The following is a 24515-nucleotide window of genomic DNA, read 5'->3' on the forward strand; positions in this document are numbered from 1 at the left end:
GTCTGCGGTTATGGAACCCCTACCTGTCCCAGACCTGCTGTTTTCAACTCTTAATGATCGGCTATGAAAAGCCAACTGACATTTATTCCTGATTATTATTTGACCATGCTTGTCATTTATGAACATTTTGAACATCTTGGCCATGTTCTGTTATAATCTCCACCCGGCACAGCCAGAAGAGGACTGGCCACCCCTCATAGCCTGGTTCCTCTCTAGGTTTCTTACTAGGTTCTGGCCTTTCTAGGGAGTTTTTCCTAGCCACCGTGCTTCTACACCTGCATTGCTTGCTGTTTGGGGTTTTAGGCTGGGTTTCTGTACAGCACTTCGAGATATTAGCTGATGTACGAAGGGCTATATAAAATAAACTTGATTTGATTTGATTTGTACTTATGATTGTAAGTTGTAAGTGTAAGTGCTGCTTCAGAGTCTGGTCAGACTTATCTAAAGGTGTTATTTGATTGCATTTGACACAATGAACCCAAACATATGACTATCGTAGTTACATTAATCTCTAATACCTGCATCCATAATTACACAGTTACCTAGTGAGGAATAAGTCTCAGTTTCCCCACTGTAGCACGCTGCAGAAATTGACTACCAATTGCAATCACAATGGATGTCCAAAGCCTCAGGTAGTATTGGGGCTGAGGGTGCTACAGCACCCCGTAAAAAAATCAGAATAAATTAAACATTTGAAAACGATGATTTTCTCAAAAGTGGGCCTTTACTAGTCCTGTATTAGCAGATCGATATAGCCACCTGTAGTGTGGGAATAATTTTTCAGCAATTTGGTCTCATGTCTGTCTGCCCTTATTTGTTAAATATGCAAACAAGCTTTGGTGTTGGTCTGAGAGTGTTAGGCTTGCAGAACCCCATGTGTATCTTTTGCAGTGTTAGAACCCTGGGGATATTAGAATTCACTGACACCTCATGGCCATGCTGCCTTTTTGTATCCATAAATAGTTCACATCCTCAAGAGAATCTGCACACGTTTATGGCAAATTGATATACTATCATTTCCTGTATGTCAATAGTCTTCATTGCAGAGGAAGGCATAACTAAGATGTTGGTCACACCTGCGTTTCCAGGTAAAGATGGTGGTCACACCTCTGTTTCCAGGTAAAGATGTTGGTCACCTGTTTCCAGGTAAAGATGTTGGTCACCTGTTTCCAGGTAAAGATGTTGGTCACCTGTTTCCAGGTAAAGATGTTGGTCACGCCCCTGTTTCCAGGTAAAGATGTTGGTCACACCTCTGTTTCCAGGTAAAGATGTTGGTCACCTGTTTCCAGGTAAAGATGTTGGTCACGCTCTGTTTCCAGGTGAAGATGTTGGTCACCTGTTTCCAGGTGAAGATGTTGGTCACACCTCTGTTTCCAGGTAAAGATGTTGGTCACCTGTTTCCAGGTAAAGATGTTGGTCACGCTCTGTTTCCAGGTGAAGATGTTGGTCACCTGTTTCCAGGTAAAGATGTTGGTCACGCCTCTGTTTCCAGGTAAAGATGTTGGTCACGCCCCTGTTTCCAGGTAAAGATGTTGGTCACGCCCCTGTTTCCAGGTAAAGATGTTGGTCACGCCCCTGTTTCCAGGTAAAGATGTTGGTCACCTGTTTCCAGGTAAAGATGGTGGTCACGCCCCTGTTTCCAGGTAAAGATGTTGGTCACCTGTTTCCAGGTAAAGATGTTGGTCACGCCCCTGTTTCCAGGTAAAGATGTTGGTCACGCCCCTGTTTCCAGGTAAAGATGTTGGTCACGCCCCTGTTTCCAGGTAAAGATGTTGGTCACGCCCCTGTTTCCAGGTAAAGATGTTGGTCACGCCCCTGTTTCCAGGTAAAGATGTTGGTCACCTGTTTCCAGGTGAAGATGTTGGTCACACCTCTGTTTCCAGGTAAAGATGTTGGTCACCTGTTTCCAGGTAAAGATGTTGGTCACGCTCCTGTTTCCAGGTAAAGATGTTGGTCACCTGTTTCCAGGTAAAGATGTTGGTCACCTGTTTCCAGGTAAAGATGTTGGTCACGCTCTGTTTCCAGGTGAAGATGTTGGTCACACCTGCGTTTCTTTTACTAGTAGACATTGGATGAATGTCATAAATATGAATCTGATGGAGCAGAACAGTTATTTATGCAGTTATGTTCCTTACCTTTCAGGGTAAAACATTGATTAACTGTACATCATTTAAAAGGCATACCGTACTGGTGTCTGCAATGTGCACAAATTAAATTCAAGCTGAATCATTTCATTGCAAAACATTTATTCCAACATGCATCATCATAGGCATTTTTTATTAGATTTTTTTATTTAACCTTTATTTAACTAGGCAAGTCATAGGCGTACATTGAACATAATACCTTTATGCCTAAATCTTGCATCTGTCCTAAGGAAACATCTTTCTTTACAAATAGGAACTATCCATACAGTGACATTTACAATGAGAGATTGTCCTTTATCCAAATGCAAAATAAAACACCTGAGTTTCGTGTAGAGGAGGACATTGCAGTCTTTGCATGTATAAACAACTAAGTGGTTCTTCCTAATGCCTTATTTAGAATCACTAATGGTATTGTAGCATATTTATAACCTAATTGAAACGTATTGATAAATAATAGGTGATAGCACCATACATAAAGCATGACATTAATAATGAAACTTGTCACAATCAAGATGGTTTCTACTTGTATTCTACTTTTATGCCATACTTGGCACTGTATGTAGAGAGCAGAACACCTTTTAATGTATAGAACATTTCCTTGTTGTTTGTTTTAATGCACTGATTGTATGAGCTATTAAAGGCTTAAACCAAAATATAATTGAAGCTGCTTCTCCACACATTATGAACCTGGTTTATTTTTTGTTATCGGTTTTTGTGCTTTAATTTAAGTTCCGTCTGTAGACCTTCTGCCAATCATAGAAGTAGCCGCCATGATAATGTATCAATGTCATGGAATGTCATCACCACATGGGTATAGTGAACTATTCTGTCGGGTAAAGTATTGTGAATATGCACCCAGATATTCAGTGTGCCTCATGTCTAAAGTGTATGTGCCAAAATTACATGTACAGTACTTTGTTCCTTTTGGTAATGGGAGAGAACCCTTTTTCTGAAAAGTAGATGTCCTGTCATCAACAATGCCCATTGCTTCCTTGTCAATTATGTTGAGATTAAATTGAGATGCCATTATTCAAGCAATACTTTTGTCATCTGTGATCACCATATATGCAAAGACACAATGTTCCAAAACAAATCATTTATGACAACTTTAACTGATAATGAAGCTGTGCTGTGCTCTATATCAGTGCTGATATGATTTGACAATACATGGGGACCCACCGGATATTAGGAATGGCTGCTCTTCCTTCATTCGCTTTCTGTGATGCGGATTTTGTAGGACTCTGAGTCTTTGTGCTTAAAGACATGAAGATCATATGCATGCGCTCATCTGCATCACACATACAGTACATTTAATTCAGACATAAGTCAGACATGTTTTTGCCATGACCTTTATACACACCCTATTTACATCATTATTTGAATCAAGTCTATAATGTGTATACTTTATCATATAAAAATTTCATATTTTCTTCTGTGCACATGCAAAAATGCCCAAGGAACCATGAGATGTGTACAAATGAAAAAGTAATTTTAGGATTTCCCTTTAAAAAATAACACTGTAGTTATGGTCTGGATGAGGTACAAAATGAAAATCCATTCTGTACTTTAAATTGAACAGTATGAATACAAATTGGTTACTCTGTAGATATGACCTTATAATAGATCATCCTGCGAACAACATTTGGGCCTTTTGTGAGAAAACATCAGTAAATCTTTGGATAAGGTGGTAAAAAGTGCAAACGTGAAGAAGAAAAGCATCTAAATTAAAGTAAATCCGGGGAAATAAGGATGAATAAAAATCAACACGGTTTATTGAATGAGTTGATAAATAACTATGTTGATCCAGGTACAGTCTACACTACAGCTTTGTACATTACTTCCACATACATAGAGTAAGGAGACAAAATAACAGGGGCAAAATATTGTTGGGGCATCTCAAACAACATATAACCTAAGTTAAGTTTGAAATTAAGCAAACAAAGCCAAATAGTATCACTGCATTTTGTTCACTACAAAAGAGTTCACTGTCATTTAGGTCAGTTTCTAACTGGGGCATCTGTGTCATTTATTGCAGTGTCTGAGCATCTCTGCAGAGCTCCACTGTAGATTCCTATGGACACAAATATTCACACAAAAACAACTCATGCTGATATGTTGATGAAATAAGCATACAAATGATCCAATGGAGACAACATGTCCTCTGGAGCAAGTTTGAATGTTAAGGTAATAGAACAGAGATCAAAGAGATTAAAACATCACAATATTTAGAAAAGTACATTATCAGTCTCACATTGTGGTGGCCTTGGTCCATCCCTCTTGCTGTGTCTCAGTATCCAGATGTGTTTCAATGTGATGATCTTTGTGATGCTGTAAATCTAACTGGTTGATAACGGATGGGTCCAGTTTGACTCCACCCCCCATTTTTAATGTGGGCTTTTGGAAGGCTTTAACATTTTGACACCAGTTTAAGTTCATTTTAGTTCTTGTTGAAGGGGTGTAACACTTCCTTGTTGCAGCTTCATTCCATTGACATCCAGTGGACCAGTGAGGTACCTAGTTACTGTTAAAGACAGGCCTCCTCTCCCTACTGCATGGCCTTCAATAACATCTCCTGCTCCTTAGTGAAATGTAGGTCCTCTGGATAAATTATTGGCCACACTTCAGTTACCTGTTATGATAAAAGGATAACGAGTAAGTCAGAATGATGCATAATCAAAACCTCATCATAAACAACGTCACATGCATGATTAACAAAATGCGTAGAATGTACATTAAAAACATACAGTATTTCAAAGTAACAGTCAAATAGTTCACTAGAGAAACAATGAAATAGCTCTGCTATTTCCACAGTCGTGATGACCATGTTGTTCTTAGTTAGTCCAACCACATGACACTTTTCACAATGAGTCTGGACAACAGAGTTAACGCAGCAGTGAATATGCTGTGTGACTGAATGAGGCTAAAACATGGTGTGTTCCTATAGTCCTCTCAGATGATGGGCTTGGGAGATAATATTCAGTGTTTGGTCTCTGGTCTCAGTCAAAGTAGATTTTCTTAAGTCTGTAGAGAGGGATGCAAATGAACTAAGACTGTCAAGAGGAAGGAAGAAACTGAATGAATTGCTGTTTCTAATTAGTGGAAAATAGATTACAAGACCTGTCAGACCTTAATGTTCAAGAGTCACTGGTACTCTACAGCTATCCTGTTTTGTTGGAACAGATATTTAATTAAGCTGGCCCATTATGTGCATGAAGGGCAATCCATTTTGGAATTTCCTGCCTTGACTAAATTCGATATGTGCGCCAACTTGTTTCATGGAACCGGCCCGTTGTTTCATGGAACCGGCCCGTTGTTTCATGGAACCGGCCCGTTGTTTCATGGAACCGGCCCGTTGTTTCATGGAACCGGCCCGTTGTTTCATGGAACCGGCCCGTTGTTTCATGGAAACGGCCCGTTGTTTCATGGAACCGGCCCGTTGTTTCATGGAACCGGCCCGTTGTTTCATGGAAACGGCACGTTGTTTCATGGAACCGGCCCGTTGTTTCATGGAACCGGCCCGTTGTTTCATGGAAACGGCACATTGTTTCATGGGCATAGCAATGTGTTTGACTGATTAATATGATCTGTTGTTGAAATAGTGAAATAATTACTGCAGTTCCAATGAACATGACCAAGAGCAGTTGAGCAAAAAAGGCCAATAGCTTTGATATACACTCATACTTGAAAAGATGAGTTAAAAATAGGCGATTCATATGCTATCCAGTATTTCAATATCCTGTTCCAAGATTAAAGTGATATGATTCATAATCTCAATAAAAGCTATACTGACTCATCATGCCAAAACTCCATGAAAGCAATTATAGTGTATGATAAGGATTATACTGGCTGAAAGATTCACCACCTAAATATGGACAGAAATGTAATTTCCTTTTTCTAAAATTCCATTCTTGATGGGACACTTGAAATGATTATTGACTATACAGTGTATGATAAACAAAAAGCAGAGAGCATTGGAGACTGGTCTGTGCAATATGTTTAAATCTGATTAAAATAACCATTGTTGGGGAAGCTACTCTGAAGACATAATTAGCTAAACTACAAGCTATTCCTCAATGGACTTGCTACTTCACAACAAATACTGTTAGAAACACCTTCATGAATCTATGTCATGCACCAATGTAGTGATTTTATTTTATTTTAACCTTTATTTAACTTGGCAAGTCAGTTAAGAACAAATTCTTATTTACAATGACGGCCTACACCAGCCAAACCCGGACGATGCTGGGCCAATTGTGCGCCGCTGTATGGGACTCCCAATCACGGCCGATTGTGATACAGCCTGGATTCAAACCAGGGTGTCTGTAGTGACACCTCTAGCACTGAGATGCAGTGCCTTAGACCTCTGCACCACTCGGCAGTGATGTGACTCTCAGAAGCACGTCAACCAAGAGCTAAAATACTCTGTTTTAAATACACATTGTTAATTTATAGAGAAATCATGACAATTGTCCCAACAGCAGTCTGGAATTTCAATAAAGTATTATATGTTTACTTAAGAGAGTTAATGAAATGAGATACCCCACTAAATGGTGATAAAATTAGTTAAATACTGAAGTAGCTAGGTTTAGCTGCAGTAATGCCAGTAAACTAGTAGTGAGCCTTGTACTCCCAGTTTCTGTGCATCCAAGAAATCAAGTCTTTGAGTAGGTTATACCTTGAACAGACTGAAATGTATGCAGCTCTATACAAAGATGTGATGTCAACTGAAAACTGGAGGGGAAGCTGAAATAAATATGAAGCTTCACTGGAGGAGAAACAAAAGTAACTCGATTCACGGAAAGGAGCATTATTAATTCGTAGTCTTTATAAAACATCAACCTACTCTCTGTATATACTATAGTATAGCCTCAATAACATCAAACATTTTTTGTAATGTAGGGGGAAAGATATATTCTTATTAATTAAGAAATTCAGAGGTGAAGGGAGGGATAGATTAATTGCTGAATCAGTTCTTAAATTTACCTCCAGGTATTTTTTTGTAATGTAGGGGGAAAGATATATTCTTATTAATTAAGAAATTCAAAGGTGAAGGGAGGGATAGATTAATCAGTTCTTAAATTTACCTCCATGTATTTTTCTTTCCTTTTCATAATTAGTCTTTAATAAAGTTTCTTGCATGTGCATCCAAATGTTCACTATGGGAATATCCATATCAATAATTATCATTTTGGAAATGTCATGCTAACTTAGCAATATTTTTGCTCCAAAGACCCGATAATAGGGTTGTAATGAGATGAACAGCCTGAAAATGCCTGACTTTTCCTTTGGTAATGGAAGGGAGTGTGTTCGGTGGAGATAGAGGACCGGTGGAAATAAACCCACAAGGCTTTACAGAGATTTAGGAAGGAGAGAAAGGACAGAAGGGAAAGAGAGAGAAAGAGAGAGAAGTGGAGTTGGATATTGCACAGATAAAGCTTCAGAGCAATGTGTGGATGAAAAGACTGGCAATGGGGCATTTATAACAGGCAACTTAAAAGAATTCAAGTCACATTCTAAATGTTGATTCTATACATACATTAGGATCAGCTCAAGAGGTCATCCTTTAGATTCGCTCTGCTATGAGGCAAAAGGATTCTGGCTTTTTATGGTACTACGGCGTGGTACTGGTAAGTCATGAATTCAATTAGCTCTGTTTGTTACTTTAGCTGTGATGGCCAATACATGAGAAATATATTGTATGTGGATGCTTAGCAAATGTACAGAGTTTAGTGTAGTTACAGAAGTGATGTCACAGTGCAGGAGACCAATGTGTGCCAATGAGAGACCTACTGTGTTCTGTCTGGCTCGTCAGCCAATGAAAGACCTACTGTGTTCTGTCTGGCTCGTCAGCCAATGAGAGACCTACTGTGTTCTGTCTGGCTCGTCAGCCAATGAGAGACCTACTGTGTTCTGTCTGGCTGAACTGCCAATGAGAGACCTACTGTGTTCTGTCTGGCTCGTCAGCCAATGAGAGACCTACTGTGTTCTGTCTGGCTCGTCAGCCAATGAGAGACCTACTGTGTTCTGTCTGGCTCGTCAGCCAATGAGAGACCTACTGTGTTCTGTCTGGCTCGATCTTGTTCTGCGTCTCTCCGTTCTGCTTGTCGTTGGACTTCTGGGAGAGCCGAGTAGACATGGTGGCCGCCTGCACCACGGCTTTGAAGCTGCGCTTTCTTTTCTGTACGTTCTGCTCTGGGTGGAAGATGATGACATAGACCTTGGGTATGTAGAGCATCCCCAGAGACACAGAGGCACTCAGGCTCATGGAGACTGTCAATGTGGTGGTTTGGATGAACATCTAGATACGAAGAGAAACACAGGGAAGGGTCAGAGACACAGATACAGAGACTCCATATTCATATGGTAACTCATTCAACCTGGACACATTGTAGACTAAGGACAAACGAGACCATGGAATGTGATCCTAGCTGTTCTATTTCAGGGAACCTGAGACCATGAAATGTGATCCTAGCTGTTCTATTTCAGGGAACCTGAGACCATGGAATGTGATCCTAGCTGTTCTATTTCAGGGAACCTGAGACCATGGAATGTGATCCTAGCTGTTCTATTTCAGGGAACCTGAGACCATGGAATATGATCCTAGCTGTTCTATTTCAGGGAACCTGAGACCATGGAATGTGATCCTAGCTGTTCTATTTCAGGGAACCTGAGACCATGGAATGTGATCCTAGCTGTTCTATTTCAGGGAACCTGAGACCATGAAATGTGATCCTAGCTGTTCTATTTCAGGGAACCTGAGACCATGGAATGTGATCCTAGCTGTTCTATTTCAGGGAACCTGAGACCATGGAATGTGATCCTAGCTGTTCTATTTCAGGGAACCTGAGACCATGGAATGTGATCCTAGCTGTTCTATTTCAGGGAACCTGAGACCATGGAATGTGATCCTAGCTGTTCTATTTCAGGGAACCTGAGACCATGGAATGTGATCCTAGCTGTTCTATTTCAGGGAACCTGAGACCATGGAATGTGATCCTAGCTGTTCTATTTCAGGGAACCTGAGACCATGGAATGTGATCCTAGCTGTTCTATTTCAGGGAACCTGAGACCATGGAATGTGATCCTAGCTGTTCTATTTCAGGGAACCTGAGACCATGGAATGTGATCCTAGCTGTTCTATTTCAGGGAACCTGAGACCATGGAATGTGATCCTAGCTGTTCTATTTCAGGGAACCTGAGACCATGGAATGTGATCCTAGCTGTTCTATTTCAGGGAACCTGAGACCATGGAATGTGATCCTAGCTGTTCTATTTCAGGGAACCTGAGACCATGGAATGTGATCCTAGCTGTTCTATTTCAGGGAACCTGAGACCATGGAATGTGATCCTAGCTGTTCTATTTCAGGGTAGGTTTTATGTACGGTATCTTCCCCAGGGGAATCATATATTTGTTTCTGAGTAATTCCTGATTTTCACACATTTACATTTACATTTAAGTCATTTAGCAGACGCTCTTATCCAGAGCGACACACATATGAACAAAATAATACTTCTCCCCTGCCCCTTTCTTGTAATCAATAGTCATTTGTGGGAGGGCACCTGGCCACTAGGTGGTAATACATGCTAATGCAATAATTCCATATTCCCATCACACAGATTTATTAAGAGGGTTAAAACATTGTTCCCCGGTCTCCCACACACTTCCCTTATCTTCCTGCTACCACAATAAAATTCCCCCAAAGCATGCGGTTGGTTAGAGCAGCCTTTGTCTGTGTGTCATGGTGTGTCGTCGTATGATAAAAAGGAACAAAGCATTCCTGGCGTTTCATCCCTCTCCGTGTCTCTCCTCATGCCCATATCAAAGGCTGGCTATAAAGAAATACTGTCTGCTTTGGAACTTCAAAATGTTATCAAGAGCCGGGCAGGTTGTTTCCCAATTTAATGCTCTCATTTAGACAATGGTTAATTTGCATAATTTCAGAGTAAAGAACAGGGTAAGAAAGTCAGCGTGAGCAAGTGAGCGTGGGAAATACTTCCTGCTAAATACTTTTTTTACAGAGCAACTTCTATCATATTAAATAATGCAAAACAGCCCATTTAAAAAAGTTACAGTTACATCAGTATCATGTCACGGTAGAATCTCACCTTCTCTGTGGACTGTGCCGTGCCAAAAAAGATGGGCACGAAAGCTAACCAGACAATGCATGTGGTGTACATGGTGAAGCCGATGGGCTTGGCCTCGTTAAAGGTCTCCGGCACCCCTCTGCTCTTGACTGCGTAGACAGTGCAGGTCACCATGAGGACAATGCTGTAGCTCAGGCAGCAGATTAGCGACAGGTCGGACATGTCACACTTGAGGACGCCCCGGGCCATCTCTGGGTTGGGAGGCCTCTGCTCCTCGTAGTCTATGATGGTATGGGGTGGTATCACAGCGAACCAGACAAACACCCCTAGCAGCTTCATAAACACACACACACATAAACACATAGAGACCCACACTATGAATCAGGCCTCTCAAATGAATATAAATTTTTTTTTAAAATGTTTATCTGTTCTGCATGTCTATAATTTTATGTATAATTTAATTGCAATTACACAAAACAATATACTTTTACATTCAAATCTCAACAACATATATTCTTCTTCTATAAAAGTTGTTTTGAGGTGTGAGTGGGGGACAGAGGAGATAGAGAGAGAGAGAGAGAGAGAGAGACAGAGACAGAGACAGAGACAGAGAGAGAGAGGGAGAGAGAGAGACAGCGAGAGAGAGAGAGAGAGAGAGACAGCGAGAGAGAGAGAGAGAGAGAGAGAGTGAGAAAGGGAGGGAGGGAGAGAGAGAGAGAGAGAGAGAGAGAGAGGGAGAGAGGGGGAGAGAGCAAGAGAGAGCAGATGTGACCTGTCAGACTGAGTGGTTAAGTGGCTACTCATTCATCTGTTATGTTACTCTGCTGAGAGAGAGAGACACCAAGGCCTTGCTGCTGAGAGTGAAAGAGAGAGAGAAGCCAAGGCATTGCTGCTGAGAGGGAGAGAAAAGCCAAGGCCTTGCTGCTGATAGAGAGAGAAGCCAAGGCCTTGCTGCTGAGAGAGAGATAGAGAGAACTTCTGTGAGTGTAATGTTTACTGTTCATTTTTATTGTTTGTTTCACTTTTGTATATTATCTACTTCACTTGCTTTGGCAATGTTAACATATGTTTCCCATGCCAATAAAGCCCCTTGAATTGAATTGAGAGAGAGAGAGAGAGAGAAGCCAAGGCCTTGCTGCTGAGAGAGAGAGAAGCCAAGGCCTTGCTGCTGAGAGAGAGAGAGAGAAGCCAAGGCCTTGCTGCTGAGAGAGAGAGAAGCCAAGGCCTATCTGCTGAGAGAGAGAGAGAAGCCAAGGCCTTTCTGCTGTCAATCCCAGGCAGGCAAGCAGACAACTTTCATAATCTGGCCTTGCTCAACCTGACGTTCCCACTGACTAATTCACTATATGTTGGCACTAAACTCAAACAACAAATTCTTTAGGAGGCTCCTCTATGCGATGAATAATATCAGACATGCTGAAGTGTGTAAAGCAGTGACCATAGATTATGTACTGTTTTCAATTAGATCAATTACATTTTACCTGCAGGCCACCTGCAGAACATCCATGCAGCAACCTGCTCTTCTTGGTACTATATTTATTTAGAGTCATTTTCTAAATACCCCTGGCCGACATCTATGATGAACAAGCTGAGTTGATAAGCACTCACATTGATGAGGTTTATCAGTTTGCATTCAAATCAATCACTATGTCGGCATAAAATCATAATCTTTTCACAGTATTGCCTTAAATCAAAAATACATGTATTTAATATATCTCACAGAGTTTATCTTGATGGACAAGATAATTACTGAACTTTTCAAGTTCTGGATATGACATTTTATTATGTTTTCTTCTTTATAATGAATTTACTACTACAGTTAACAAATAAATCAATATCTATCCTAAAGAGACCTTGATGTTGTAACTTAAAAAGCATTGGAGGATATACGTATGTAACATTACCATATACGAAACACACTACCACTACATACTAATCAACACCAGTAGATGAAAGACCTTGATGTTGAGGCTTGATGAGCACATAGAGCGAGGGCTAGCTACAGTGAGAGCAAGTAGACGCCCAACACATCAGACCTGATGCAAATCAATACACCAGGGGAACCAACTAGCGTTGCCTCACTCTGAGGGTGCCCTGAAACTCACCTGTACAGACATGAGGATGAACGTGATGGCCAGCTGAGAGGTGGGGCTGATGAACTTAGGTGGCGACACAGACTTCTTGCCCTGCTCAAAGATGCGGTAGATGCGGTTGGTCTTGGTGAGCATGGCGGAGTAGGTGATGGCCATGCCCAGGCCCAGCAGCAGCCGACGGAACGCACACACCACTGCGCCTGGCTCTGCGATCATGAGGAAAGTGATGAGGTAGATGAGAAAGATGCCCGTGAGGAGGACGTAGCTGAGCTCCCGGCCTGAGGCGCGGACGATGGGCGTGTCGTTGAAGCGGATGAAAGTGATGACCACAAAGGAGGTGGCCAGGATACCCAGGATGGCCAGGAACACAGGGATGATGGCCCAGGGGGAGTGCCACTCCAGCTTGATGATGGGCGTGGACCGGCAGCTCGTCCGGTTAGGCGTAGGGCGCATGTTGAAGGGGCAGGTCTCACAGTTCATCTCATTCAGCTGGTATTGGTAGCCGTCACACAACTCACAGTGCCAGCAGCAGGGCACACCCTTCACCATCTTCTTCCTCTCTCCAGGGTTACAGGGGAAACTGCACACTGAGTCAGGGATCTGACGGTCCCCACCTGACCACTGCATCTCCTCCATCTACAGTACAGAGAGAAAAATAGAGAGGGAGAGAGAGGGAGGGAGTGAGAGAGAAAGAGGGAGAGAGAGGGAGAGAGATTGAGAGAGAGAGAGATTGAGCGAGAGAGAGAGAGAAAGAAAGAGGGAGAGAGAGAGAGATTGAGAGAAAGAGTGAAAGAGAGAAAGAGGGAGAGAGAGGGAGAGAGAGAGATTGAGAGAGAGATTGAGAGAGAGAGAGAGAGAAAGAAAGAAAGAAAGAAAGAGAGAGAGGGAGAGAGAGAGATTGAGAGAGAGAGAGAGAGAGAGAGAGAAAGAAAGAGAGAGAGGGAGAGAGAGAGATTGAGAGAGAGAGAGAGAGAGATTGAGAGAGAGAGAGAGAGAGAGAGAGAGAAAGAAAGAGGGAGAGAGAGGGAGAGAGAGGGAGAGAAAGAGAGAAAGAGAGAGAGAAAGAGAGAAAGAGAGAGAGAAAGAGGGAGAGAGAGGACAGTATGAGTGCTGTAAATGTAGTTAAAAATATATCTTTCTTCTCACAAATCATCAACAATGTAGCAAAATGTTCAGACAGACAATGTAATTGTCCTTAAATATGAGTTACATTGAGTCGCAGATTGTTGGTCCATTGACCTATGACTCTGTATCCAGGAATGGTAGTGTTTGACATCTGATACTGGAAGATGTCATATCGTCCTGGTGCATCTCCATTCTCATTGAATAGAACTCCTGTCCCTGCACTGCCTGTATGAAAACACAAGAGAAGACTAGTGAGACAAACCAGCAACATCAATCATATTGAGGGAAATAGCAGATTTACTGTTAGTAATGCTGAAATCGCTTACGAGTAAGTAAGATAAATTCATTCTATGAAACATAAATGCATAATGCACGTGAAAATCGGTGTCAATGGGAAGATCCAGTATTATCTGATCACTGATACATGACAACATTGCCTCCAAACAAGTCCACCTGTCATAAATAGTAAGTAGGGAACACACTATCATCATCCTTTCAAGAAGATTGTATTGTCTTTTACTGTGAAACAGCTAAACACACCGTTTTGGTCCATAAAGAGATGACTGGAGAAGAGTCTTACAAAGAGATGACTGGAGAAGAGTCTTACAAAGAGATGACTGGAGAAGAGTCTTACAAAGAGATGACTGGAGAAGAGTCTTACAAAGAGATGACTGGAGAAGAGTCTTACAAAGAGATGACTGGAGAAGAGTCTTACAAAGAGATGACTGGAGAAGAGTCTTACAAAGAGATGACTGGAGAAGAGTCTTACAAAGAGATGACTGGAGAAGAGTCTTACAAAGAGATGACTGGAGAAGAGTCTTACAAAGAGATGACTGGAGAAGAGTCTTACAAAGAGATGACTGGAGAGGAGTCTTACAAAGAGATGACTGGAGAAGAGTCTTAAAAAGAGATGACTGAAGAAGAGTCGAGGGAATATAGTTCTTAGTGGATATACAGCAGGCGGGTATGATGTAAAAATGTGACTTGAGTGATTGTGAAGCATGCCAATTTGATTTTAATGCTTTAGTTAAACCAAGGTTTGAATGATTGGTCCTTTCAACGTATTGAGGATAGACCAAAACCAAAGTAGAAGACAGGCTTTATGCAACAGAACTCCTCAACCAAGGTAGAAGACAGGCTTTATGCAACAGAAATCGTAAATACTCCTAACCACTTTGTGCATATTCCTCTGAGCTTTTTACAGTCCTGTACTTCAACCCAACCAGCTGTTACATATGTATTATTCATTCACACACTTTCCTTCCCTCAAATACCACACAGAGACACATTTCCTTTCATTTTCTAAACAAGGACAAAATAAAAACAGATGGATTTTGAATTGCATAAAGGACAATCACTGATTTTTGTAAATCAAAGGACAGAAAATTAAAAAACGTGATTGGCAAATACAATTGTTGCATTAGGCAAGGTCTTTTATCTTCAATGGATGAGCAGCTGTTTCATTTGCATTAGTGAGCTGAACTGTATAGCACCCTCTGACCGTTAGTTAGCTGAACTGTATAGCACCCTCTGACTGTTAGTTAGCTGAACTGTACAGCGCCCTCTGACCGTTAGTTAGCTGAACTGTACAGCTCCCTCTGACCGTTAGTTATCTGAACTGTACAGCGCCCTCTGACCGTTAGTTAGCTGAACTATATAGCGCCCTCTGACAGTTAGTTAGTTGAACTGTATAGCACCCTCTGACCGTTAGTTAGCTGAACTGTACAGCGCCCTCTGACCGTTAGTGAGCTGAACTGTATAGCACCCTCTGACCGTTAGTTAGCTGAACTGTATAGCACCCTCTGACCGTTAGTTAGCTGAACTGTATAGCACCCTCTGACCGTTAGTTAGCTGAACTGTACAGCGCCCTCTGACCGTTAGTTAGCTGAACTGTATAGCACCCTCTGACCGTTAGTTAGCTGAACTGTACAGCGCCCTCTGACCGTTAGTTAGCTGAACTGTACAGCGCCCTCTGACCGTTAGTTAGCTGAACTGTACAGCGACCTCTGACCGTTAGTTAGCTGAACTGTACAGCGACCTCTGACCGTTAGTTAGCTGAACTGTACAGCGACCTCTGACCGTTAGTTAGCTGAACTGTACAGCGACCTCTGACCGTTAGTTAGCTGAACTGTACAGCAACCTCTGACCGTTAGTTAGCTGAACTGTACAGCAACCTCTGACCGTTAGTTAGCTGAACTGTACAGCTCCCTCTGACCGTTAGTTAGCTGAACTGTACAGCGCCCTCTGACCGTTAGTTAGCTGAACTGTACAGCGACCTCTGACCGTTAGTTAGCTGAACTGTACAGCTCCCTCTGACCGTTAGTTAGCTGAACTGTACAGCTCCCTCTGACCGTTAGTTATCTGAACTGTACAGCGCCCTCTGACCGTTAGTTAGCTGAACTGTACAGCGACCTCTGACCGTTAGTTAGCTGAACTGTACAGCTCCCTCTGACCGTTAGTTAGCTGAACTGTACAGCTCCCTCTGACCGTTAGTTATCTGAACTGTACAGCTCCCTCTGACCGTTAGTTAGCTGAACTGTACAGCTCCCTCTGACCGTTAGTTATCTGAACTGTACAGCGACCTCTGACCGTTAGTTATCTGAACTGTACAGCTCCCTCTGACCGTTAGTTAGCTGAACTGTACAGCGACCTCTGACCGTTAGTTAGCTGAACTGTACAGCTCCCTCTGACCATTAGTGAACCATTTTCAGTAAATACAGATGCGGTTCTCCTCCTCCTTAAAGATAAAGGAAGCCTCAATTGAAATGCCTGCATGGAAATAAGGACTTAGCAGGTTCTCTGCAGTAATGCATATAGCTTGTTCGGTAGGTCCCTTCAGGCATTCCCTTCAGAGTGTTTTCAGATGACAGAGACACTGGCACAGAGGGGCAGTCTAAATGGGAATGTTTTTCATAGAAAGATTTCGTCCCACCAAAGCAACACAGAACAGAAATGGTCTGTTATGAGATGAGAAGCCCAGGGAGGGACAGCGGGGAGGAGAAGGGGATTTTGTGCCTGGACAATGGTGGTGGGATTGGGGACTGACAGTGGCTTAAAGAGATGTATTCTCAGAACCACAGCACAGCACGCTAGCATGGAGGAGAAGGATGGCCACAGTGTATCACCATCAGACAACTCTACCAGCCAGCCAGCCAGCTCTTCCTGAGTAGATGCAGTAGTTAGGTGAGCTAAATCCCTCACAAGTTCAAAATAAACATCTGCTGTGTCAGTAAGGCACAATAATAACCCACCGTTAAAGTTCACAGAACGAATATAGTTGAGCAGCAACTGGCCCTCCACGGGATCCATCTTGTCACAGACGCCCATTGCGCCGGGGCACAGGTCCAGGTGCATGCTGTGTAAGGCATGGGCCATTGCGTAGACCGCATCGATTACAAACTGCACCTTCCCCTCCTGCTCATATGCAGTGTCACGATTTATCCTCTCCTCTCCTGTCACATGGAGAGAGAGAGGGGGGAGGGGTAGAGAGCAAGAGAAAGATACACTATTGCCAGTGTCCTCTTATCACTACAAAATTGAGTAACCAACTTTGATGTTTAATCAATGCTAGCTTCTGACCTGTACACTTTTTCTTTTCACTGTCTATTTTGATGCCTGGTCTTGTCAGTTTACACCTGAAATCGTCCTCCCAGAACTCAGCGAACCAAATGTTTCTACGGTTGTTCTCTAATGATCTGGAGGTGAAGTACTGGTCGAAGCCTGAGCCATGGAAACAAAACTTCCAGTCAGAGGATTAGTGAAGTGGCAAACAGTGGCATCTTATCCCAGTGATCAACCACCATGGCAATGATACATAGGCATTGTTGGTTTGGGATGTAGGGTTGTTGGATTGTGATGTATAGTTGTTGGTTTGGGATGTAGGGTTGTTGGTTTGGGATGTAGGGTTGTTGGATTGTAATGTAGGGTTGTTGAAGTGTGATGTATAGTTGTTGGTTTGGGATGTAGGTTTGTTGGCTTGGAATGTAGGATTGTTGAATTTGGTCGTAGGGTTGTTGGATTGGGATGTAGGTTTGTTGGCTTGGGATGTAGGATTGTTGAATTTGGTCGTAGGGTTGTTGGATTGGGATGTAGGTTTGTTGGCTTGGAATGTAGGATTGTTGAATTTGGTCGTAGGGTTGTTGGATTGGGATGTAGGTTTGTTGGATTGGGATGTAGGACTGTTGAATTTGGTCGTAGGGTTGTTGGATTGGGATGTTAGGTGGTTGAATTGGAATGTAGGGTTGTTGGATTGGGATGTAGGATTGTTGAATTTGGTCGTAGGGTTGTTGGGGATACCTTCAATAGAGGCTCTCTTGGGTAGAATGGTGACAGCTCCCTCAGCCACGTCCTCCTGGTCTAGAATAGGGGAGCTCTTGGCACCCCAGCTGTCAGAACCTACAAACAGGAAGTGACCCGTGAGGTTGGCCTTCTTCGCTGCCTCCAGAACCCGTCTACACACACACACAAGGGAGGAAATGGAGTGGATTAAACTCTAGTCTAGGGCACAGTGGCCTAGACTATAGCAATCAGAGACAGGCTTTCCTGTTTTTCACATTCAAATTTCATACAAGACATATGCCAAAGGTGCTTTGTGTGTTAGAATAATAAGCAACCAAGTCTCTGAGGTGAGAATAGAATCAACAGTAGGGGAGGCTTAATCTTATCGTACAGAAGGAAATTAAATATATTCACACAAATCTTTAGGCAATTTACATAATGCCACCTGACAACTCCATATTCCATATGGTGTTTTGATATACGTTTAACAACTGACAGGGAGACATGACTGCTTCCAGGCAAGTAGAGGGAATCAATCAGATGGATTGGCTGCCAACACATCATATAGAGATGTCAGACCACAACATATACTGTAGTACTGTAACAGTCCTGACCTATTTATGTTAGTTTTTATGTGTTTTTGGTCAGGGCATGTGTTATGGGTGGGCAGTCTATGTTATCTGTTTCTATGTTGGTTTCGGTTTGCCTGGTATGGCTCTTGATTAGAGGCAGGTGGTTTGCATTTTCCTCTAATCAAGAGTCATATTTAGGTAGGGCATTATCACTGTGTGTTTGTGGGTGATTGTCTCCTGTGATGTCTTTGTTATGTTAGATGTATTCACTTTTGGAGCTGTTTGGCTGTTCGTTCGTTTCGATGTCCGTTCCTGTTCGTGAGTTTACGTTTGTCCATGTAAGTTTATGTTCAGGTTGCGTGTACGTCGTTTTCTTATTTTGTAGTTTGTTGAAAGTGTTTTGTTTGTTTTCGTGTCATCAGTTATCGTTGTAAATAAATAAAGATGGCATATTTCCCTGACTCCGCATTTTGGTCAGAAGATCCTTCTCTCCTCACCTCATCCGAGGATGAGGAGAGCGACAGCTATTACAGAATCACCCACCAAAATACAGAGACCAAGCGGTATGGGAAAAATCGACGGAGCAATAAAGACTTTTGGACTTGGGAGGAGATCCTGTCTGGTAGAGGACCCTGGGCGCAAACTGGAGGAAATCGCTGCTCTCGTGAGAAGAGTGAGGCAGCCACAGCCCAGGAGCGCTGGTATGAGGAGGCAGCTAGGAGACGTGGATGGAAGCCGGAGATTCAAGCTCGTAACCGGAATTATGAGGGGACACGTCTTGCACGGAAGCCCGAAAAGCCCGTGAGTAACTCCCAAAAATTTCTTGGGGGGGGGCTAAGGGGTTGTGGGCCAAGGGCAGGTAGGAGACCTGCGCCCACTTCCCAGGCTAACCGTGGAGAGCGGGAGTACGGGCAGACACCGTGTTACGCAGTAGAGCGCACGGTGTCTCCTGTACGTGTGCATAGCCCAGTGCGGGTTATTCCACCTCCCCGCACTGGTAGGGCTAGATTGGGCATTGAGCCAGGTGTCATGAGGCCGGCTCAACGCGTCTGGTCTCCAGTGCGTCTCCTCGGGCCGGCATACATGGCACCTGCCTTACGCATGGTTTCCCCGGTTCGCCTGCATAGCCCAGTGCGGGCTATTCCACCTCGCCGCACTGGCAGGGCGACCGGGAGCATTCAACCAGGTAAGGTTGGGCAGGCTCAATGCTCAAGAGAGCCAGTACGCCTGCACGGTCCGGTATTTCCGGCGCCACCTCCCCGCCCCAGCCTAGTACCTACAGTGCCTATATTACGCACTAAGCTACCAGTGCGTCTCCAGAGCCCTGAACCCACTGTATCTTCTCCCCCTACTAATCCTGATGTGCTTGTCCTCAGCCCGGCGTCACCAGTGCCGGTACCACGCATCAGGGATAGAGTAGGCTTTGAGAATACAGTGTGCCCTGTCCCTGCTCCCCGCACTAGTAGGAAGGTGCTTGTCATTAGCACGGTGCCTCCAGTTCCGGCACCACGCACCAGGTCTACAGTGCGCCGTATCCGGCCAGAGCCATCCGTCTCCCCAGCGCCATCTGAGCCATCCGTCTCCCCAGCGCCATCTGAGCCATCCGTCTCCCCAGCGCCATCTGAGCCATCCGTCTCCCCAGCGCCATCCGTCTGCCAGGAGCCTGCAAAGCCGCCCGTCTGCCATGAGCCTGCAAAGCCGCCCGTCTGCCATGAGCCTACAGAGCCATCCGCCAGACAGGAGCCGCTAGAGCCGTCAGCCAGACAGGAGCCGCTAGAGCCGCCCGCCAGACAGGATCTGCCAGAGCCGCCAACCAGACAGGATCTGCCAGAGCCGCCAACCAGACAGGATCTGCCAGAGCCGCCAACCAGACAGGATCTGCCAGAGCCGCCAGCGAGCCATGAGCAGCCAGAGCCGTCAGAGAGCCATGAGCAGCCAGAGCCGTCAGAGAGCCATGAGCAGCCAGAGCCGTCAGAGAGCCATGAGCAGCCAGAGCCGTCAGAGAGCCATGAGCAGCCAGAGCCGTCAGAGAGCCATGAGCAGCCAGAGCCGTCAGAGAGCCATGAGCAGCCAGAGCAGTCAGTCTGCCATGAGCAGCGAGAGCCGTCAGTCTGCCATGAGCGTCGAGAGCCGTCAGCCTGCCATGAGCGTCGAGAGCCGTCAGCCTGCCATGAGCGTCGAGAGCCGTCAGCCTGCCATGAGCGTCGAGAGCCGTCAGCCTGCCATGAGCGTCGAGAGCCGTCAGCCTGCCATGAGCGTAGAGAGCCGTCAGCCTGCATGGACCTGCCAGAGCCGTCCAAACAGGACCTGCCAGAGTCCTTCAGCCGGGATCTGCCCCTTGTCCCGGTGCTGCCCCTTGTCCCGGTGCTGCCCCTTGTCCCGGTGCTGCCCCTTGTCCCGGTGCTGCCCCTTGTCCCGGTGCTGCCCCTTGTCCCGGTGCTGCCCCTTGTCCCGGTGCTGCCCCTTGTCCCGGTGCTGCCCCTTGTCCCGGTGCTGCCCCTTGTCCCGGTGCTGCCCCTTGTCCCGGTGCTGCCCCTTGTCCCGGTGCTGCCCCTTGTCCCGGTGCTGCCCCTTGTCCCGGTGCTGCCCCTTGTCCCGGTGCTGCCCCTTGTCCCGGTGCTGCCCCTTGTCCCGGTGCTGCCCCTTGTCCCGGTGCTGCCCCTTGTCCCGGTGCTGCCCCTTGTCCCGGTGCTGCCCCTTGTCCCGGTGCTGCCCCTTGTCCCGGTGCTGCCCCTTGTCCCGGTGCTGCCCCTTGTCCCGGTGCTGCCCCTTGTCCCGGTGCTGCCCCTTGTCCCGGTGCTGCCCCTTGTTTTTGTGCTGCCCCTTGTTTTTGTGCTGCCCCTTGTCCCGGTGCTACCCCTTGTCCCGGTGCTGCCCCTTGTTCCGGTGCTAGCTGATTATTTAGGGGAAGGTAATGTTTGGGTGGTCAGTGGTAGGGGTAGACAGAAGAGGGGAGTGACTATGGTGGTATGGGGACAGCGTCCGGAACCGGAACCACCACCGTGGTCAACTGCCCACCCGGACCCTCCCCTGGACTTTGTGCTGGTGCGCCCGGCGTTCGCACCTTGGGGGGGGGGGTACTGTAACAGTCCTGACCTATTTATGTTAGTTTTTATGTGTTTTTGGTCAGGGCATGTGTTATGGGTGGGCAGTCTATGTTATCTGTTTCTATGTTGGTTTCGGTTTGCCTGGTATGGCTCTTGATTAGAGGCAGGTGGTTTGCATTTTCCTCTAATCAAGAGTCATATTTAGGTAGGGCATTATCACTGTGTGTTTGTGGGTGATTGTCTCCTGTGATGTCTTTGTTATGTTAGATGTATTCACTTTTGGAGCTGTTTGGCTGTTCGTTCGTTTCGATGTCCGTTCCTGTTCGTGAGTTTACGTTTGTCCATGTAAGTTTATGTTCAGGTTGCGTGTACGTCGTTTTCTTATTTTGTAGTTTGTTGAAAGTGTTTTGTTTGTTTTCGTGTCATCAGTTATCGTTGTAAATAAATAAAGATGGCATATTTCCCTGACTCCGCATTTTGGTCAGAAGATCCTTCTCTCCTCACCTCATCCGAGGATGAGGAGAGCGACAGCTATTACAAGTACATGTCTTGTTTGTCCTTCCTGCAGCACACACGCACACGCACACGCACGCACACGCACACACACACACACGGCGCAATGAAATTAGATAAAACATGTGACCTACAGTATCGTGCAATCTGAATGAAATAGGCAGGTCTTGCGTTAAAAACGTTCCACATGGAAATCCTACAGAAACATGGTTGAAAAAGAGGCTAACATGAGTGCTTTCCAAGAGAGTCTAATTCTGTTATACTGTATGTGGCAAGAGCAGAGCAGCAGCAAAAAGACATGAGTCATTGAGTACATTAACTCATGCAATTGTGTCCTTGTAAAACCATGGTAATTTAAAAGAAAGCGACGACTGATCCTGTATGACATCTATTCCATCATTTTTGAATATCCTTTTTCTGGTTCAATGGTAACCTACATTTACCTTATATTTAAATCAGATAATACAATCTATGTTTCTATTTATGTGTCACGCGACAGGACAGTGGTCGTTTTTCATCCTTTAAGATGTATGGTTCAATTAGAACACACAAGGGTACTACACATATTTTTAAATTAAGTTCATCTCCCTTTCCACCCAAGCTTGAATCAACTGAACCCATAGTTCGGATCAGTCCAGGCATGAAACAGATATGTCTCTCACTCAATCAATACAGATTCCATTTGAGCTCCACAGACATTTAATCCTCAGGTACCACATAGATTCATTCACTTGGGGGCCAGTTGGGTTTTCCTTTTTGTTTTAACTCCCCTCCTTAAATACCTAATAGAACACTTCTAGACAGTATTCCATTCATACTTCTGAGCCTCATTAATATGGAGACCGCATTCTAATTACAGTGAACCATCACTGAAGAGAGGAGAATCTAACATGCAGTTCTCTACGGCGTAACTTATCTATCACTTACTTGATGTCATCCTCATTTGCAAAGATGATGACCCCCCGGGCATTGGACGTTTCCATCAGCCTTCTAATGATCTTGTCAAACTCTCCCGGCTTGGGCTCTCGTGGGATCTTAAGAGACTGTGCGATGCACAGACCTCCTTCAGAGAGAGAGAAGACATGGACATTGATGTTGATACGGAACAAATAAACAGAGAGAGAAGACATGGACATTGATGTTGATACGGAACAAATAAACAGAGAGAGAGGAGAGAAGACATGGACATTGATGTTGATACGGAACAAATAAACAGAGAGAGAGAAGACATGGACATTGATGTTGATACGGAACAAATAAACAGAGAGAGAGAGAAGACATGGACATTGATGTTGATACGGAACAAATAAACAGAGAGAGAGAGAAGACATGGACATTGATGTTGATACGGAACAAATAAACAGAGAGAGAGAGAAGACATGGACATTGATGTTGATACGGAACAAATAAACAGAGAGAGAGAGAAGACATGGACATTGATGTTGATACGGAACAAATAAACAGAGAGAGAGAAGACATGGACATTGATGTTGATACGGAACAAATAAACAGAGAGAGAGAAGACATGGACATTGATGTTGATACTGAACAAATAAAAATGAAATATGAATGAGAATAAAACATGACGGCTACCAGCAATAATCCATATTTGTGCTCTCAGAGATCTCATTATGAATTGATGATGGCCACAGGAAGAACGTGTTGACCACAGAGAGGAGACGATAGACTTCAGAATGGCTGTTTTCGGGCAACAGCAGCCAATACATGTATTATGATGGACAGCTGATTAACGTAACAGATTATATATATGGTACCAGGAAGAGAGGAGAGGAGCTTGTTGACTGTACCTGCCTCTCTCGAGATCTGCTGGAAGGAATCAACTCCGCTCTCCCCGTAGCTTCCCTCTGATGCCAGTGTAGACACATAGTTCCAGCCCATTGCCTTGACTATGTCCACCATAGCCTGGGCCTGGTACGAGTCAGGAGGGACCACACGCGAGAAGAAGTCGTAGCGATTATTGTCACTCAACTCTGGGGCTGTGGAGGCATAGCTGATCTGGGGAATCTGAACAGAGAACATGGTAAACCAGTAAACTTTCTCTTTATAATTCTTCTGTACAGCTGTTTATCTACACTGCCAATAAAAGCACATTTTATCTGCGTCAACTCTTTATGTGCCCTGAGGTTCATAAATGTCTAATTAGATATACTGTATATACTGCATACATGCATATCTGGAAGGCATTTCCCGGTTTTATTGCAAACATACGACATTCCCAAGCCAATGCTTTATATTAGGATATCAACCTGACAGAACGGTGGCTGTCAATGCATAAACTGACTCTGTGCTTATTTCCCAAGGCGCTCTGCTTGTATAAGGGTCTTAATGTCATGGCCACTTATTCCAGTGTTGTCTAGGCATTTTGAAATTTAATTTTTTTCAGAGTCAGGTTTAGACAGATACAGAGGGATGTAAATAGAAAAGGAGAGAAAACATTGGACAGATTATCTGGTTTGGATTAGAAGGTTTTTTAGTATAATTAAGTTAAGCACAGAGGGAGAGAGACAGAGATCAAGAGGCAGTGGTGTTGTTTCTCAGCTTTACACCACACAATACATTTAATACTGACCATGTGCCACTTAGCATTCAAAGTCTGACCATGTGCCGCTTAACCTGTATTCAAAGTCTGACCATGTG

At 44.3% G+C, this 24515-nt stretch overlaps 1 protein-coding gene across 2 annotated transcripts in view; it reads right to left on the reverse strand.

The window, feature by feature from the left end:
- Positions 1 to 2229: 2229 nt before the first annotated feature.
- grm6a (glutamate receptor, metabotropic 6a) overlaps positions 2230 to 24515 on the reverse strand; it is a 46070-nt gene continuing 23784 nt past the window's right edge. For both annotated transcript variants that reach the window (XM_055932403.1, XM_055932402.1), the window contains exons 3-12: positions 23666 to 23882; positions 22785 to 22920; positions 17744 to 17898; positions 17027 to 17167; positions 16699 to 16899; positions 13533 to 13672; positions 12335 to 12958; positions 10251 to 10562; positions 8201 to 8442; positions 2230 to 4773 (exon numbers count right to left, since the gene is read on the reverse strand). In XM_055932403.1, the coding sequence (XP_055788378.1) occupies positions 4770 to 4773; positions 8201 to 8442; positions 10251 to 10562; positions 12335 to 12958; positions 13533 to 13672; positions 16699 to 16899; positions 17027 to 17167; positions 17744 to 17898; positions 22785 to 22920; positions 23666 to 23882 (2172 nt within the window). In that variant the 3' untranslated portion in view covers positions 2230 to 4769. The remainder of the gene's footprint in view (positions 4774 to 8200; positions 8443 to 10250; positions 10563 to 12334; positions 12959 to 13532; positions 13673 to 16698; positions 16900 to 17026; positions 17168 to 17743; positions 17899 to 22784; positions 22921 to 23665; positions 23883 to 24515) is intronic.

The sequence above is a fragment of the Salvelinus fontinalis genome, chromosome 8 (genome assembly GCF_029448725.1).
Source record: "Salvelinus fontinalis isolate EN_2023a chromosome 8, ASM2944872v1, whole genome shotgun sequence".
NCBI classification, from domain to species: Eukaryota; Metazoa; Chordata; class Actinopteri; order Salmoniformes; family Salmonidae; genus Salvelinus; species Salvelinus fontinalis.